We start from the raw sequence: 14,364 nt of genomic DNA on the forward strand, positions 1-14,364 counted from the left end.
AGGGAGCAGCTGCCGGGGCAGGATCGGGCCCCTGCGCCCCCCCAGCAGCACCCGGGCAGGGGCAGACGCCGTCCCCGGGGTGGGGTGGGGGGAAGGTAAGACACGAGCTCAGAAAAGTCAGAATTGGGTTTTTTCCTCCTTTGTTTATAGACTTAAAAACGCTGCGTTGTCGTTAGTGCTTTGGACAGAGACTTTGCAGAGGGAAGGAGCGACCCGGCCTCTACTCGCATGCACTTGGGGGGCCGGGGAGGGGCCCGGGGGGACTGAGCCCTGCCTGCCCCCCTGCCCGCCCCGCTGCCGAGTCTCCCAGGTACCACAGCTGGGGCTTTTTTTTTTTCCCCCCCCTTTTTTTTTCACCCATCCTTTGAAACACAAATAAAAACCCCAGTAAAAAGCTCAGCCCCCCCCCAAAGCAGCAGCATCCACCTCTGTAAAAATCAATAAATATCCTCCGCCTGCCTCGAGCCCGGCGCTGGGCTCCCGGGGGGGCAGAGGGGGGCTGAGCACCCAGGGGGGCACCCATGGCACATGCTGGCCCGACCCCCCACCCTGTGTGCCCGGGGCCGAGGGGATGGTGACAGGGGCCAGCGACGGGCAGCCCCCACCCCTCTGGGGGGGTATTTACAGGGGGGGACACGCACACGAGCCCCTCCAGCATCCTCCTGCCCAGCAGCCCCAGGCCCCCACTTCCAGTTTAGATCCCAGGCTCCCTGCAGCACTGGGGGGGGCACAGGCTTGAGGCGGCAGCTCCCCCCTCCCCAAATAACTGCCCCCCCCCCGTCAGGTCGGCACCACAGCAGCCCCCAGCGGGCCGGGGGGGGACACCCGGCTCCGGCCCCTCCCTCGCACAGACGTTCCCCAGACAGGAGCCGTTATTGCTTGTAAACACAGCGGGGTCGGGGGGGTTTCAGCCTCTGTGCCCCGGCCCCCCCCCGCACACCCCCAGCCCGGGCCCAACGCCGCCGCCTGGCCCCTCGCTCCCGGGGGGCTCGGCCACCCCACGCTACCGGACCCCCGCGCTGGTCTGGGGGGTGCGGCCAGGGGCCCCCCACGGGCCCTCCCGGCCTTCCCGTGCCGGGGCCACCCCTCTGGCCGCAGGGGGGATGGAGCCCTGAACCCCGGTGGGGGCCGAGCCCCCCCACGCCAGGGTCGCTGCCCCTCACGCTGGGCCTAGACAGGGCTGTGGTCGGGGGGGGCGTCGCTGGCCGCCACGGCCACCGTGGGCTGGGCCCTGGCTCCCGCTTTCCTCAAGCGCCCGTAGAGCCGCTCCTCGAGGCCGCCGGCGATCTTGTCCATCAGCTCCGAGCCAGAGCCCAGCCCCAGGCACCTCCCGGGGCCGGGGCAATCGTCGTCCCCGGGGGGCTCGGAGCCAGCCTTGGGCTCAGGGGCCACCTCTCCGGGCTCCTCCACGATCACCTGGATCTCGGGGTCGGGGGGGGGGACCCCATCGGCCGCCTCGGCCGCCTCCTCGTCGCCGGCGCTGACGATGCGGGGCAGGGGGCTGTGGAACCGGGCGTCCAGGGGGTAGTTGGCGCTGTCGCCGCGGCGCAGGGGGGTGCGGTGCCGCTCCAGCGCCGGGTAGCGCACGCCGGGGTCGCTGTACTGCTTGGCGTGCTGCCACTGCTTGCGCAGGTGCGTGCGGGAGCGGTGCTTCCCCCGCAGCGGCGACTCGTCGAACTGGGGGTCGTGGCGCACGAAGGCGTTGAACAGGGCGTCCGTCTTCTCGTCGATGCTGTAATCCCGCCGGGGCAGCGCGTCCCGCCCCGGGAACATCTGCCCGTATGGGGACCAGGCCAGGGGGCTGTGGGGATGGGGGGGGCCGCCGCCCGCTGCGCCCCGGGCCGTGCTGCCTTCCTCCTCCTCCTCCTCCTCCTCCTCCTCCTCCTCTTCCTCCTCCTCCTCCGGCTCCCGGCCCTCAAAGCTCTCGAAGATGGTGCCTTTCCGCCCCGCGCTGGTGAAGCAAATGCGCTTCTCGGAGGCCGTCTGGTCCTTGGGGGGCCCCTCCTCGCCCCCCCGGCTGGGTGCCTCGATGGAGGCGTAGCCACTGTCCATCTGCAGCAGCTTGCGGGTGCCGGGCTCCGACTCTTCAGGCTTGGGCCGACCCCAGAGCTTCTCCTCGGGGCCTTCGGCCTCGTCCAGAGAGGAGGAGGGGCAGGGGGGGCCGCCGCCGCCCGAGGAGACGCTGTCCCCGCCGTCGCTGCGCACCGAGTCCTGGTCGTTGCTGCGCTCGGCGGAGGCGCCCAGCTCCAGCGAGGCGCGCAGGCTCCACAGGTCGTGGCAGGCGCTGGGCTGCGCGGGGACAGCGGCCTCCCCGGGGCTGCCCGCGCCCCCCTCGCCCGGCTCTAGCCTGCGGGCAGCACCCCGGCGTCACAGCGCGGCCCCGGGGTCCCCCCAGCGCTGTCCCCACCCTGCCCAGCACCCGGATCCCGCTGCCCCCCACACGCGGGGCGGTGCCCCGGTGCCCCCCTCGCCCATCCCCTCTATCTATCGAAAAATACCTGCCGAGAGAGGGTGGGGGGCTGGCGGGGGAGGGCAGGAAGGGGCCGCCGGCGGGGTGAAAGGCCACGTCGTCCGTGCGGGCGATGTACTGGATGATGTCGGTCTGGTGGGGGTCCCGGTCCTCCTGGTCCATGCTCTCGCTGGCCGCCCGCTGCCGCTGGAACTGCCGGCGCTTGGGGGACCCTGGGGGGCACACAGGGCAGGGCAGGGCTGGGCCGGGGGGGACGGGCTCATCCTGGCACAGGGAGCACCCTCCCTGCTGCCCACACATCCCCCCCGCTGCCCCTCCCGCTGCCCCCCACCTCTGGTGTCCAGGCTGGACGCCCGCTGGGTGCTCTCCAGCTTCCACTTCTTGATCCTGAAGTAGGGGCTGGCCCCGTCCAGGCTGGCGTGACGGCGCAGGCGGGTGAAGAACTGCAGGACGGTGCCCTGGGTGGGGGCCGGGGGGGGCTCCCCGGGGCCGGCGCTGCCGCTCCTGGGCGCTGCTGCGAACTGGGGGGGTGTGGAGGGGGTGGGGGTCTGTGAGTGCCCGCTCGGCTCCAGGCGCAGCCCCCAGCCCGGCTCCTTTGTCCCCCTCCCACTGCAGCAGATGCACAAACGTCCCCCGGGGCTCGGGGAGGGGCGGGGGGGGCAGAGCCTGGCCCGAGCTGGACGCCCCCATCCCTCCCCAGAGCCCTGGCACAGAGCAGGGGGCGGCGGGCAGCCCCCCCACAGAGCACGGGGCTGTCCCTGCGCTGGGGAATGGGGTCAGGGACGGGATCCCTGGGGCTGCACAGGCTGGAGAGCCCCTTCCCCCGCGGGGGCGCAGCCCCCCCCACCCCGGCACTCACCGAGGGGCCCTCCCCGGAGTCGGAGGAGGCGGCGGGGCTGCCCTCGGCGAAGCTGGTGTCCACGGTGGAGTTGTAGGTGTCCCCGGGCAGGGCAGAGCTGGGGCACACGGCGTGGCTGGGGAGCGGCGGCTGCGGCAGGGCCCCCGCGGGGGGCTGCGAGGCAGAGGGGGGGGCTCGGCGCGAGGCTCCTGCACCCCAGGATCTCCCATCCCCCAATCCAGCAACGCCCCGAGGCTCCCACCCCGCGTCCAGCAGTGCCTCCTTGGGGTGCTGCCGGATGCCCGGGCGCCCCCCCACACGTCCCAGCGGTGCCCGCCCGGGGTGCTGGGGGCTCACCTGGAAGATGGCGAGGCCAGGCTTGGCGGGGGGCAGGCGGGGGGTCATGGCCAGGCTGTTCTCGCTGGACTCGCACTCGTGGATGGTGACGATCTTGAGGGCGGGCGGCGGGAGGTGCAGGTGGGTCAGGCGGGCGTTCTTCAGGTGGTGGAAATCCCCCTCTGTCAGCGTGTACCTGCGGGGGCACGATGGGTTTTAGTGGGCGGGGGGCAGCCCCAGCACCCCCCCAGGCCCCCCCCCAGCCCAGAGCATCACCTCCTCCCCTTCTCCTGGGTCTTCTTGCCCTGGTCGAAGAGCGCGGCCTCGTTGAAGGAGACGCGGCGGGCGGTGGAGGAGCTGGAGGAGAGGAACCGCTCGCTCTCCACATCCCGGTAGCTGGAGGACGACAGGCAGTCGGGGTCCTCCACTTTGATGGTGATATCTGCGGAGGGGGGGGGGGTCAGTCAGCGACCAGGGACACCCCCACCCCCCCCCGCCCCAGCATCCCCACCCCGAGGCCTGGCAAACTCGCTGCACCCAGGGCCAACCCCGGGCAGCCAACGGCACTCAACCGCAGGGATGGGTGACGGAGGGTGCGGGGAGTGTGTGGCCACCCCTGCCCCAGGGCTGGGGGCTGCTTCCCCCCCTCCTCCAGGGAGCTGGGGGTGCCACTGGTGTTACTGGTGGGCGATGGCTGGCGGGTGGTGCGGCGGCACTCACCCTGCGCTGGCTGCGAGTCGTCCAGGTAAGTGGTGGTGGTTTTCTCAGGGTCATCGCTGGCTCTGCGGAGGGGAGGAAGGTCAGCGGTGTCCCCCCAGCCCCCCCACCCCACACACCCCCCCCCCAGGCCGGTGGCAGCGCCCGTCCCCGCGGCCCGTCCCCACCTGGAGTGCCGGCGCTCGGCCTGGCAGCACCGGCGGCAGAGGATCAGGACGCCGGAGAGCAGGACCAGGGTGCCGCCGATGAAGATGGAGAGGAGGGCGAGGAGCAGCACGTACCCATCCTGGGGGGGGGACACCTCGCCGGGCACCGCCTGCGCAAGGCGCCGGGGGCTGAGCCGCGGGGGGGTGGACACACACACACACACGGCCCAGCCCCAAATCCTGCCTCACCGAGGGGGGGCCGGGGCAGCCCCCCCCCCCCCGCGCCGAGCGCTGCTCCCCAGAGCCGCTGGCGCTCCCCCGCCGCCCCCGGGCCTGCTGCCGGCTCCGGGGACCTGCCTTCACCACGGCAACCGCAGCCGGGGGGGGGGGGCAGAGCCGCAGGCAGCCCCCGCGCCGAGCGGGGACGGGACCCCGAGTGTGGGGGCCGGTGCTCGCACCCCGCCGGCTGCGGGAGAGGGGCTGATCCGGCAGCGGCACCCAGGACCCCGGCGGCCCCCAGAGCGCCTCGGGGGGGGCTGCGGAGGGCACAAGCGGAGCCCCCCCACCCCCGGGACTCTGTGTGTGTGTCGGCCCCACGCAGACGCCACGGCAGAACGCACATCCCCCCCTCCCCCGGGACGGCAGCGCGGGCAGGGACCCGGGGCAGGCAGGGGCAGGCAGGGAGGTGCCGCTCACCGTGGCGCTCTCGGTCGCGTTGTCCCAGGGTGTCGGGTCATCGCTCATGGTCCGTCCCGGCCCGAGCGCGTCCTGGGGAGGGGGGAGACAACGGGAGGGGCCGGGCCGGGGGCGGCGGGGCCGGGGGAGGCGGTGACGGGTCCTGCCCGGCCCCGGGCCCTGCGCCGGCACCGCGGTGAGGAGCTACCGGGAGGGACCGGGAGGGAGGGACCGGGATGGAGAGAGGGAGGGACCGGGAGGGACCGGGAGGAAGGGATGGAGGGAAGGATGGAGGGAAGGATGGAGGGAAGGGATGGAGGGAAGGGATGGAGGGAAGGGATGGAGGGAAGGGATGGAGGGAAGGGATGGAGGGAAGGGATGGAGGGAGGGTGCGGTCAGGAGGGAGCCGGAGGCTGGGGGGAGGGAGGCCCGGAGGGTGTGGCCGGGAGGGACGGAGGGAAGGTGGCCCCGGAGGGATGGAGGGGTGGGGAGGAGGCGGCAGGTCCGCTGCCCCTCCCCGGGGAGCCCCCTCGCTCCCAGCCCCGGGGTGACACGGGCACTACCACCCCCCACGCCCGGCCCCGGGCTCGCGTGGGGCCCAGACCCACAGACCCAGACCCTGCGCTCCCCACGCCAGGCTGGGGGCCGGAGCCCCCCGGGTGGTGGCCGGGCCTGGTGGCCAGAGCTGGCCCGGGGGGGCCTGACCCTGCCCTGGGTGGGGGGGGCTCCTAGGGGAGGAGGTGACACGGCGTCACCGGGCACTGCCGTCCCCAAGGAGCCACAGGGCCAAAGCGTGGCCCTCGGCCCCCACTCCTGGGGGTCTGCGCTGGCCGGCCCCCGCCCGTGGGAGCTGCGGGGAGGAGGGGTGGGGGGGGGGCAGCGCTGGGGGCACCCCGCCGGCAGGGAAGGGTGGCAGATGGCCACCCCACACCTCGTGTGAAGGGAGCTGGCGTGGGTGTCGCAGGAGCGCGACGGGTGACGCTTCTGAGTCAGCCCGACAGCGGCTCCGTCACCGGCCTGTCCCCGCGCGGGAGGGGACGGGGCCACCGAGGGGCCCACGGGGGCTGGGGAAGGGCTGAGCCCCCACCCCCTCCCCGAGCCACTGGGCCAAGGGACAGACCCCCCCACACACACCCGTGGCCTGCGGGCACCCGGCTGAGACCCCCTGGCCAGGGGCTGCCCAGCTCATGGGTCCGTGGGTCCCCGTCTGTGGGTCCCAGGCTGCTGGAGGGGGCTGGGGGGGGGGGGGGGAAGCCCCCCGGGGTGGGGGGCAGGGGCCGGCCAAGGCGCTTAGAAACTGCTCAAAATCAGGTCAGTGAAAAATGTGAATGGAGCCCGTGGCGGGGTGGGGGTGCGGGGGGTGACACGGTGTCATCACGGTGATGGCTGCGCTGCTCGGGGTGGGGGGCACAAACCCCCCGGGGGATATCGGGGTGCTGGGGACCACCCTGAGCGCATCCCCCCCCGCCCCGCCTGCACACCCCCCCCTCGGGCATCTCCGAGCTGCTGGGGGCAGTGGGGTGATGTGCCCCACCCCACCACCCCCAGGGGCAGGAGAAGGGGGGTCCGTCCTCTGGCCCCTCTGTGCTGGGGGCATGGGGGGACCCCCCCAGACTTGGCGGGGGGGGGGGACCCCGGGGGGGGCGCGGGCGAGGGGCTGCGGCTCCAAGCGGGATGGGGGCCCCGGGGGCGCGATCCCTGCGGGGCACCCTCTGGCCCGAGGCGGGGGGGTGCGGGGGGGGGGTGCGGGAAGCCTGTCCCCTCCTCTTCCCCATCATGGAGGAATCCCGTCTCCATGGCGACCCGGCGGGAACAGGACGGCCATTGTCTGGAGGAGGGGGCCGGTCCCCGCGCTGCCCCCCCCCGGGTGGGGACACGGGGCCGCTGCCGGTGCCCGGGGCCGGGGCGGGTCTGCGCCCCACGCGTGCGTGTGTCCTGCGGGGCCGGGCCGGGGGGGACCTGCTCTGCCCCCCCTGGCTGCTTCGGCCCCCCCGGCCCCAGCCCGGTGATGGGGGATGCAGGCAGGGATGCAGGCAAGGATGCGGGGAGGGATGCAGGCAGGGATGCAGGCAGGGCTGTGGGAGGGGGATGCAGGCAGGGCTGTGGGAGGGGGATGCAGGCAGGGCTGTGGGAGGGGGATGCAGGCAGGGCTGTGGGGCAGAGGTGCAGGCAGGGATGCAGGCAGGGCTGGTGACAGCAAGGCAGGACCCCCCGCGACGTCCACGCGCGGTGGGGCGCGCTGGGCTCCCCTCGGCCGGGCCGGCTGGGGCTGTCGCGATGGGGGCTGTCGCGAGGCGGCGGGGCCAGACACTCACCTACCACCGGGACCGGGGCTCCATCATCGCCGCCGCCGCTGCGCTCGGTGCGACGGAGCGGCCCCGGGATTTATGAATGAACCGGAGCCGCCCCCGCGCGGCGCGGGCGTCACGTGGGGACAGGGGCTGCCCGGAGCCCTGCCTGCACCAGCCCTGCCTGCACCCAGCCCTGCCTGCCCCCCAAATCAACTCCCTGCCCGCAGCCCTGCCTGCCCCCCAACCCCCTGCCCGCCCCACAGCCCTGCCTGCGCCAGCTCTGCCCGCCCCAGAGCCCTGCCCGCCCCACACCCCTGCCTGTCCCCCAGCTCAGCTCCCTGCCTGCCTCAGAGCCCTGTCCGCCCCACAACCTCCCGTCCGCCCCACAGCCCCTGCCCGCCCCACAGCTCCCTGCCTGCCCCAGAGCCCTGCCCGTCCCCCCAGCCCCTGCCCACTCCCCAGCCCCTGCCTGCACCAGCTCTGCCTGCAGTCAGCCCTGCCTGCCCCCCCCTCAACCCCCTGCCCGCCTCACGGTCCTGCCTGCACCAGCCCCGCCCGCCCCCAACCCCCCGCCTGTCCCGCAGCCCCCTGCCCACCCCACAGCCCCCTGCCCGCCCCAGGTGTCCCCGGCGCCGCAGCCCCGGCAGCGGTCGCAGGTTGGGGGCCCCCCGCGGCGGGACCGGCCCCCCCGACGCCGGGGGTGGGACGGGGTGGGGAGGGGGGGGCCGGGCCGGGGCTCTCTGGGGGCGCCGAACGGCGGGCGGGGCGCGGGAACGACAACTCCCATGAGCCCCCGCGGGGCCCGCCCCTGACGTCACTTCCGCCCGACGCCCGGAGCCCCACGGGCGCTGTAGTGGCGCGGCGCGGGGCATGCCGGGAGCTGTAGTCCTGTCCCGCCCTGCCCCGCGCCGCCCGCTCGCCCTTGGGCCGCCGCCGCCGCCATGTTCCGCGCCCGCCGCCTCCTCCAGCGCTTCGCCGCCCGCCCCGCGCTCCCGCCGCCGCCCCGCGCCCGCGGCTATGCCGAGCCCGCCGCCGGGCCGGCGCCCATGGCCTTCACCTTCGCCTCGCCCACGCAGGTAGGGCTGCCGGCCCGGATCCCCTCGGTCGCCGCCGCTCCGGTGCCTGCGGCGGGCGGGGCGAGGCCTGTGCTGCCGCCCCCGCGGGGTTCGGTGTGCCCGGGGCTGAGGGGGGGGGCGGCTCCCGGGGCTGGGAGCGGGCGGACGGGGTCGGTGAGGAGCGGGGCGGGTTGTGCGCCGAGACCCCCGCGGCTCCCGCAGCGCCTGACCTTGGCCCTGACCCCGGCCCCTCGCCCGCCGCCGCCGCGCCCCCCACCCCGCCCAGCTGCCCCTCTCTCCCGCCGCCCTCCCCTCCCCGCGGGCCCCCGGTCCCGCTGCAGCTCTGCCGGGGCCCGCGGGGGGACGTTGTTGCTCTTCCAGCCCCGGCCCTTCCGCGGGAGCCGGGGCGGCGGTTTGGGCCCTGCCCCGCCGTCGCCCCGCAGCTCCCGGGTGTGGGGCAGGGCCTCCGCCTGGCCCCCGCGGTGCCCGGGGCTGCGGGGGCAGCTGGGCCGGCCGCCCCCCCCGGGGCCCGGCGCTGGGCACGGGGCTGCGGTGTTGCAAGGCAGGATTGGCGCTGAGTGGGACGCTGGCGCGGAGGCTGCGCCGCCGGCTCCATCGCACCGCGGCGGTTGGCGTCAAGGGCCCCTACGCTCTTCTCAGGCTTCTCCCAGCTGCGCCCTTCGCCTCTCGCCCACTCCCGACTTCACGGCTCCGCGTGCCGCCTCCCTGCCACCGCCGCCACCACGCTTCTCGGGAGGCTCCCAGCGCTCTCCCGTGCTGTTTGCCAGGACCCTTCCTCCAGAGCCCGGCCCCGCTCCCACCCTGGGTGTTCGGGCTGTCCTGGTCGCACCTCGCTGTGTTTTAAAGCCCGGGGCTTGCCAGCTGCTGGGAGCGGGGCTGCTCCCTCGGGCCCTCGGTGTGGGAGCGGGCTGCCCACCGCACCCCACCGCACCCCTCGGCTCTCCAGAGTCAGGGCAGCCGCTTTTCTCCTTCCCTGGTGACAGACCGTTCCCATCCGCTCTGCCCTTCCCGGACAGGTATTTTACAACGGCGCCAACGTGAAGCAGGTAGACGTGCCCACGCTGACCGGCTCCTTCGGCATCTTGGCCTCGCACGTCCCCACCCTGCAGGTCCTCAAACCGGGCGTCGTGACAGTCTACGCTGAGGATGGCACGGCCACCAAGTACTTCGGTAAGTAGAGCAGGTGGAGCTGGGGAGGAAGGAAAGTGCGCGTGGGGGGTGTGCTCAGGGCTCTCACGAGGGAGGTTCTGCTGATCAGGGTGTGCCCTGGTGCTCTTCCAGGGATTTCTGCTTTCCCAGCCTCCAAGGGGCTGCTGGAAGCTGCCCTGCGGGGCCAGGGATCTGCCCTGGAATGTGGGGCTCAGCGTGAGGCTGTGGTCTGGGGTCGGGTTTTCTCGGTTCTGCTCAGACTCTCTGGGAACATCCCCGCTTTAGCTTCCCCTTCGGTGGGAAACAGGTCCCCATGGCACGTGGGAAGATGTTAGGGGAGGGCGTCAAGGTTTTGTTCGGGCAAAGGGCTTGTGGAGGTGCCGGGGATGAGCTTGCTGGTGCTGTCCCGTGTGCGGACCCCCAAACGCGGCTCGTCTGGCAGCCCTGCCTGCGCTGCCCGACTCGTCCCTGCTCTTGTGCCTTCGCAGTGAGCAGCGGCTCCGTCACCGTCCACGCGGACTCCACCGTGCAGGTGCTGGCGGAGGAGGCGGTGACGATGGACATGCTGGATCTGGCTGTGAGTCCCCAGCCCCCGCGGGCTGTGCCCTGCCTCCCTCGGGGGAGGGATGGCAGAGGGGGATTTGCTCCCCACTTGTCTCGGGGGGGGCGGTTGCCTCAGGAGCTTCCTGTGGCTGTGGAAAACATGCCCAGACTAAGGGCTGCGCCTTCACCCCGAGCTTCGTGTCACCCACTGATGGGGATCAAAGGCTCGGAGCTCCTCCTTGGTGAACTCTCCACAGGCTGCGGGGAGAGGAAGCCGCGCGGTCGTTAACCCTTCTCCAGGCCACTTCCCTCCCCTGGGACAGATGCTGGTCTTGCCCTTCCCCACCCCTCCCAGTCTCCCTTCCCCAGCAGGGCCTGTGGGTGTCGGGTGGCAGCGCAGCCCTGGGAGCGGGTCTGCGGGGTCCCACACCTGGGCCAGCGGCCGCAGCGAAGGGAGGGGAGGGCGAGGGGTGACTCAAGGGCCGTAGGACAAGTCATCTGTCCCGCAGTGGTCTCTCGGTGACATGTTCCTTGTGCTCTCGTGTTCAGACTGCAAAATCAAACCTGGAGAAGGCTGTTTCAGAGGTGGCTGCGGCATCCGATGAAGCAGCTAAAGCAGAAGCTCAGATTAAAGTAGAAGCTAATGAAGCCCTTGTAAAAGCCCTGGAGTAATTAAGGTGAGTGTCACCTATATCTTGACTGAGATTTCCAGACCTGCTCTGGAGACGAGTCCCTGCTCTGTGCTGCCGGAGGAGGTTCCTCTCGCAGCAGCCTGGGCTGTGCGGGGGCAGACGAGGGCTTGTGCCTGGCTTTCGGGGAGCAGTGACACGAGAGCTGTCCCTTTTGGTGGCTGGGCTCGGGGGAGGGGGGGGCCCTGCCTGGAGCCGCTAGACGGCAGCAGGGCCCAGTGCCATGCTGCGGGGTTCAGCCTGACACTGGGACAGACTGGGAGCCCGTGGTCACCGGTGGGCAGCTCGGGGGCAGGCTGGGGCCCCGGAGGACGAGCAATGGGTGGCCTCTGTGGCCTCTGCTCCGTGTCTGCTCCCTCCCACTGAAAACAAACAGCTTCTGCCTCAGGGGAGTGGCCTCGCGGCCGGGCTGCTTCCCTTGTGGCCCCTTTTCCCTCCCCCCTCCTAAGACTGTGCCTCATCCCTCTTCTTCCCACGTGCTGGCAGTTGGGAGACCTGCTCTGCGGCAGCGTGTGCTGCGCCTGGCAGGTGAGTCACCCGCAGCCTCTGCGGCGGCCTCTGCCCGGAGCAGGTACGGCAGGGCAGCGGCTCCCCGCTATCTCCCTGATCTCTGCTCCCTGTGCTCTTTGGCCCGTGAGGTCAGGCCCGAGAGAGCCGGCGGCTCCTGTTTACTCGCCGCGATTCAACAGCCCGAGCCAGGGCCCAGCCCTCGGATCAGGATCCGCCGCGCCGCCGAGCCCCCCCCGCCTAAAAACCGACTCCGCTTCTGTGTGTTGCAGGAATCCCACTGTCGATGTAGAGAAACCCCAGGCTGTCCTACTTGTCCTGGCTTCCCGATTGTACAGATGGTGCGGGACAAATGGAGGCGGAGAAGACGCTCTGATCAATTAAAGGGAAATGTAATCCCGTCTCGTAGCGCGTCACCTTCTTCTGAGGCAGCAAATTGCAGCTTGTGCTGCGCCGGTGGCTGGGTGCCCGGGGGCAGGCTCCTGCCCCCCCGCCGGGGCCTGCCGGGTTGCAGTCACTCGGGGAGGGGGCACCTCCAGCGCTGCCCTGGGGTTCGGCTGGGGATTCCCATGGGAGATTCGCCTGCGGGAGGCTTATCGGGCAGATTTATAACCCCCTCCCTGTGCTGTCAGCCACCTCCGCCTCCAGTAATCCCCCGGACAGCGGGATTACAGCAGGGCGGGGGGCGGCGGCCGTGGGTCTGTCCCAGAGCCTCCCGTCCCGACTCCCCGTCCAACACCGGCTTTTGCTCGGCCTCCCGGCTCCGTTGCTGCAGGAATTCGCGGCGCCTGGGCTGTTTCTCCACGGTGCTTCTTGCAGCTGGACGGCAGCTGCCGGGGCGTTGACCCCTTCCCCTGTTGCCGCGTTTCCACTGTGTGTGTGGCAGAAATGTCCCCTGTGCCTTGGAGACGGGCTCGGTGCGGAGCGGGAAGCAGATGCTGTACGTGCTGGGAGTCTTTCCTCAGTCTGGAGGCGGGGGGGTGGCTGGTGACGCTCTGCTGAAGCTGCTGCTTGCCTGGGGGCTCGCTAGCCAGCCGCACTGTCCGAGTAGCCAGCCCTGGGCTGCCCCGGGTGACACTCGTGAGCGGCAGCGCCGCCGGGAAGGAGCAGGATCGAGCGAGGGGCCGGTTCTGCCCGCGCCAGACGCCCGAGGCCGTGTGTCTTGCCAGCGGCACCATCTGCTGCCGGGCTCCTCGCTCGGTGCCGTCGTCCCCAGGGGATTTCAGGTTCCCTCTGCGGCACAAACCCCCCCCAGTGCTGAGCCCGGGGGAGGCCGAGGCAGTCGCTGGGCGCGCGGGGCTGCGGTCCCTCTGCTTTGCTCTAATCCCCTTTTCCCTGCAGCCTCCCGGCGCCTGCCTGGAAGCGCAAGTTGGCTTCCCTGCGTGGGCAGCTGCCGCAGCAAAGGTCAGCGGGCAGCAGGCTCAGCCTCCCGCCTGCCCTCCCCGCCGGCAGCGAGCTCGGCTCCCCGCGGCCCCGCAGTCGGAGCGGGCCACGGCTATTTTCAGCGCTGCCACCCAGGATGTAATCTTGGCTGCCTCCTCTTCTCGCCACCACCTCCTCCCCCTCCTCTCGCTCGCTCTGTCTTTCCCCCCCCCCTTCACAAGTGATCAAAAATAGTGCCTGTGGTGTTAAATTTCTCACTCTGTAGCTTATTAAAAGCCTCTGAGTGCCTGACGCGGAGCCTATTTGAAGCTCAGCCGACTTCCCAGTTTCTGAGCTGCTCCAGTGCCTTTTTCTTCCCTTCCCCTCTCTTGCCTTTTTTTTTTTTTTTTAAAGGTCATACGTTGCGCCGTGCATGAGCAAAGCCTCAAAGTCAGAGTGAGTGCTAATTAAAACGTCTCGGGAATAACTGGGGACGGACGGCTTTGCTCCCTCTTCCGCTCCCTCTCGCTCTTCTCGGTCCCCGGTTTCTATTTGCGGCGTGTGTGTGCCTCTCTCGACACACGCAGCCGCTCTTTCCGACGGAAGGTGGCTGGGTTTTTGTTTTTTTCATCTAATGGAAGAGCGTTGGCGAGGCCGGGAAGCTGGGGAAACGGCCAGCTGCTATTTTTAGGATGGGAAAAAAGTGTCTCCGTCAGCGTCCTCTCACCAGCTCATCCCAGTGCCTCCCGCCAGCGCCGGGGGGGGGGACAGAGGGATAGCAGGGGCACAGCCCTGCCCCCTCACAGGTGCCCTTGGCCGGGCTCTCCCCGCCGTGACGCCTCCTGGGACTTGTAGTCTGTGTTTGGGGGAGCAGCGAGGGTCCCCCTGGCTCACCCTACATCCGGGGTGGCCGAGGGACCCTGGGGCTGGCCATGTCCCGCCCCTGTGCCACGGGCGGCAGCTCCCTCCCGGGTCTCCTGCCCTCGCGGGTGCGGGGAAGGGGCTTTTTCCAAAATGCTGCTCCGCCAGCCCCCCGCCGCTGCCAGGCAGGACCGGGGCAGTGCCGGCAGCACCGTGGCCCCACTCACCCTGCCCTGCAGTTTGGGGGTGCAGGGTGATGGGTGGGGGCCTCTCCCTGCCCCCCCTTGCAGCCCAGCCTGGTCCCTGCAGGGTCCCCCCGCTGCAGCCTCGGCTCTGAGCCCCTCACCTGCCTCTGTCCTTTCCCATCGCTGCTAATTATCTGGTTGTGCCGGGAGCAGCGTTCTCCTCCTCCCCCGGCTCGCGGCGCTGAGCTCTCGGCTCCCTCTGCCCACGCCAGGAGCCGCCAGCAGTCACGTCCCGCTGGATGCCACGAAAATGGTCTCTGACTCCTTGCTTGGCGCAGGAGACGCGCGGTGGCGGCTGAACCGGAGGCGAAGCCCATCCCCGCTCCCGGCTCGGCGTTGCCACCGTGAGCTGGCCTCGGTGCCGCGGGGATGGATGCGGCCGGGGGCTGGTGCGGGTCGAGCCCCTGGTGTGGACCGTGCCTGCACCGCTGACACGGTTCGGGGGGTGAATCCTCCCTC

The 14,364-nt window shown here is 71.6% G+C and overlaps 2 protein-coding genes across 3 annotated transcripts; one reads left to right on the forward strand and one right to left on the reverse strand.

Moving 5' to 3' along the window:
• Positions 1–123: 123 nt before the first annotated feature.
• CBARP (CACN subunit beta associated regulatory protein) lies at positions 124–7,701 on the reverse strand. Its single transcript, XM_074808532.1, has 10 exons — positions 7,498–7,701; positions 5,204–5,275; positions 4,529–4,677; positions 4,365–4,426; positions 3,921–4,086; positions 3,666–3,840; positions 3,330–3,482; positions 2,802–2,991; positions 2,499–2,682; positions 124–2,347 (listed from the first exon to the last, which is right to left on the reverse strand). Exons 2-10 carry the CDS (start codon positions 5,249–5,251, stop codon positions 1,171–1,173), a joined length of 2,304 nt encoding a protein of 767 aa, XP_074664633.1. The 5' UTR covers positions 5,252–5,275; positions 7,498–7,701; the 3' UTR covers positions 124–1,170.
• Positions 7,702–8,372: 671 nt separating this feature from the next.
• ATP5F1D (ATP synthase F1 subunit delta) lies at positions 8,373–11,838 on the forward strand. Of its 2 annotated transcripts, XM_074808566.1 has the most exons (6): positions 8,373–8,549; positions 9,566–9,719; positions 10,187–10,275; positions 10,791–10,918; positions 11,417–11,458; positions 11,710–11,838. In XM_074808566.1, exons 1-4 carry the CDS (start codon positions 8,415–8,417, stop codon positions 10,911–10,913), a joined length of 501 nt encoding a protein of 166 aa, XP_074664667.1. In that variant the 5' UTR covers positions 8,373–8,414; the 3' UTR covers positions 10,914–10,918; positions 11,417–11,458; positions 11,710–11,838. The 2 variants fall into 2 exon arrangements, with proteins under 2 accessions (XP_074664667.1, XP_074664666.1); XM_074808565.1 differs by lacking the exon at positions 11,417–11,458 and having other exon boundaries at positions 8,375–8,549.
• The last annotated feature ends 2,526 nt before the right edge of the window (positions 11,839–14,364 follow it).

This window comes from Strix aluco, chromosome 29, assembly GCF_031877795.1.
Source record: "Strix aluco isolate bStrAlu1 chromosome 29, bStrAlu1.hap1, whole genome shotgun sequence".
NCBI classification, from domain to species: Eukaryota; Metazoa; Chordata; class Aves; order Strigiformes; family Strigidae; genus Strix; species Strix aluco.

Excerpts from the sequence above, each read along its gene's own strand:
- CBARP (XM_074808532.1), bottom strand. The coding sequence starts at position 5,251 with ATGAGCGATGACCCGACACCCTGGGACAACGCGACCGAGAGCGCCACG. Across the intron at positions 3,483-3,665 it reads CTGGCCTCGCCATCTTCCAG|CCCCCCGCGGGGGCCCTGCC; the intron begins GTGAGCCCCCAG and ends TCTGCCTCGCAG. Across the intron at positions 2,992-3,329 it reads ACTCCGGGGAGGGCCCCTCG|TTCGCAGCAGCGCCCAGGAG; the intron begins GTGAGTGCCGGG and ends ACACCCCCCCAG.
- ATP5F1D (XM_074808566.1), top strand. The coding sequence starts at position 8,415 with ATGTTCCGCGCCCGCCGCCTCCTCCAGCGCTTCGCCGCCCGCCCCGCG. Across the intron at positions 9,720-10,186 it reads CACGGCCACCAAGTACTTCG|TGAGCAGCGGCTCCGTCACC; the intron begins GTAAGTAGAGCA and ends GTGCCTTCGCAG. Across the intron at positions 10,276-10,790 it reads TGGACATGCTGGATCTGGCT|ACTGCAAAATCAAACCTGGA; the intron begins GTGAGTCCCCAG and ends TCTCGTGTTCAG.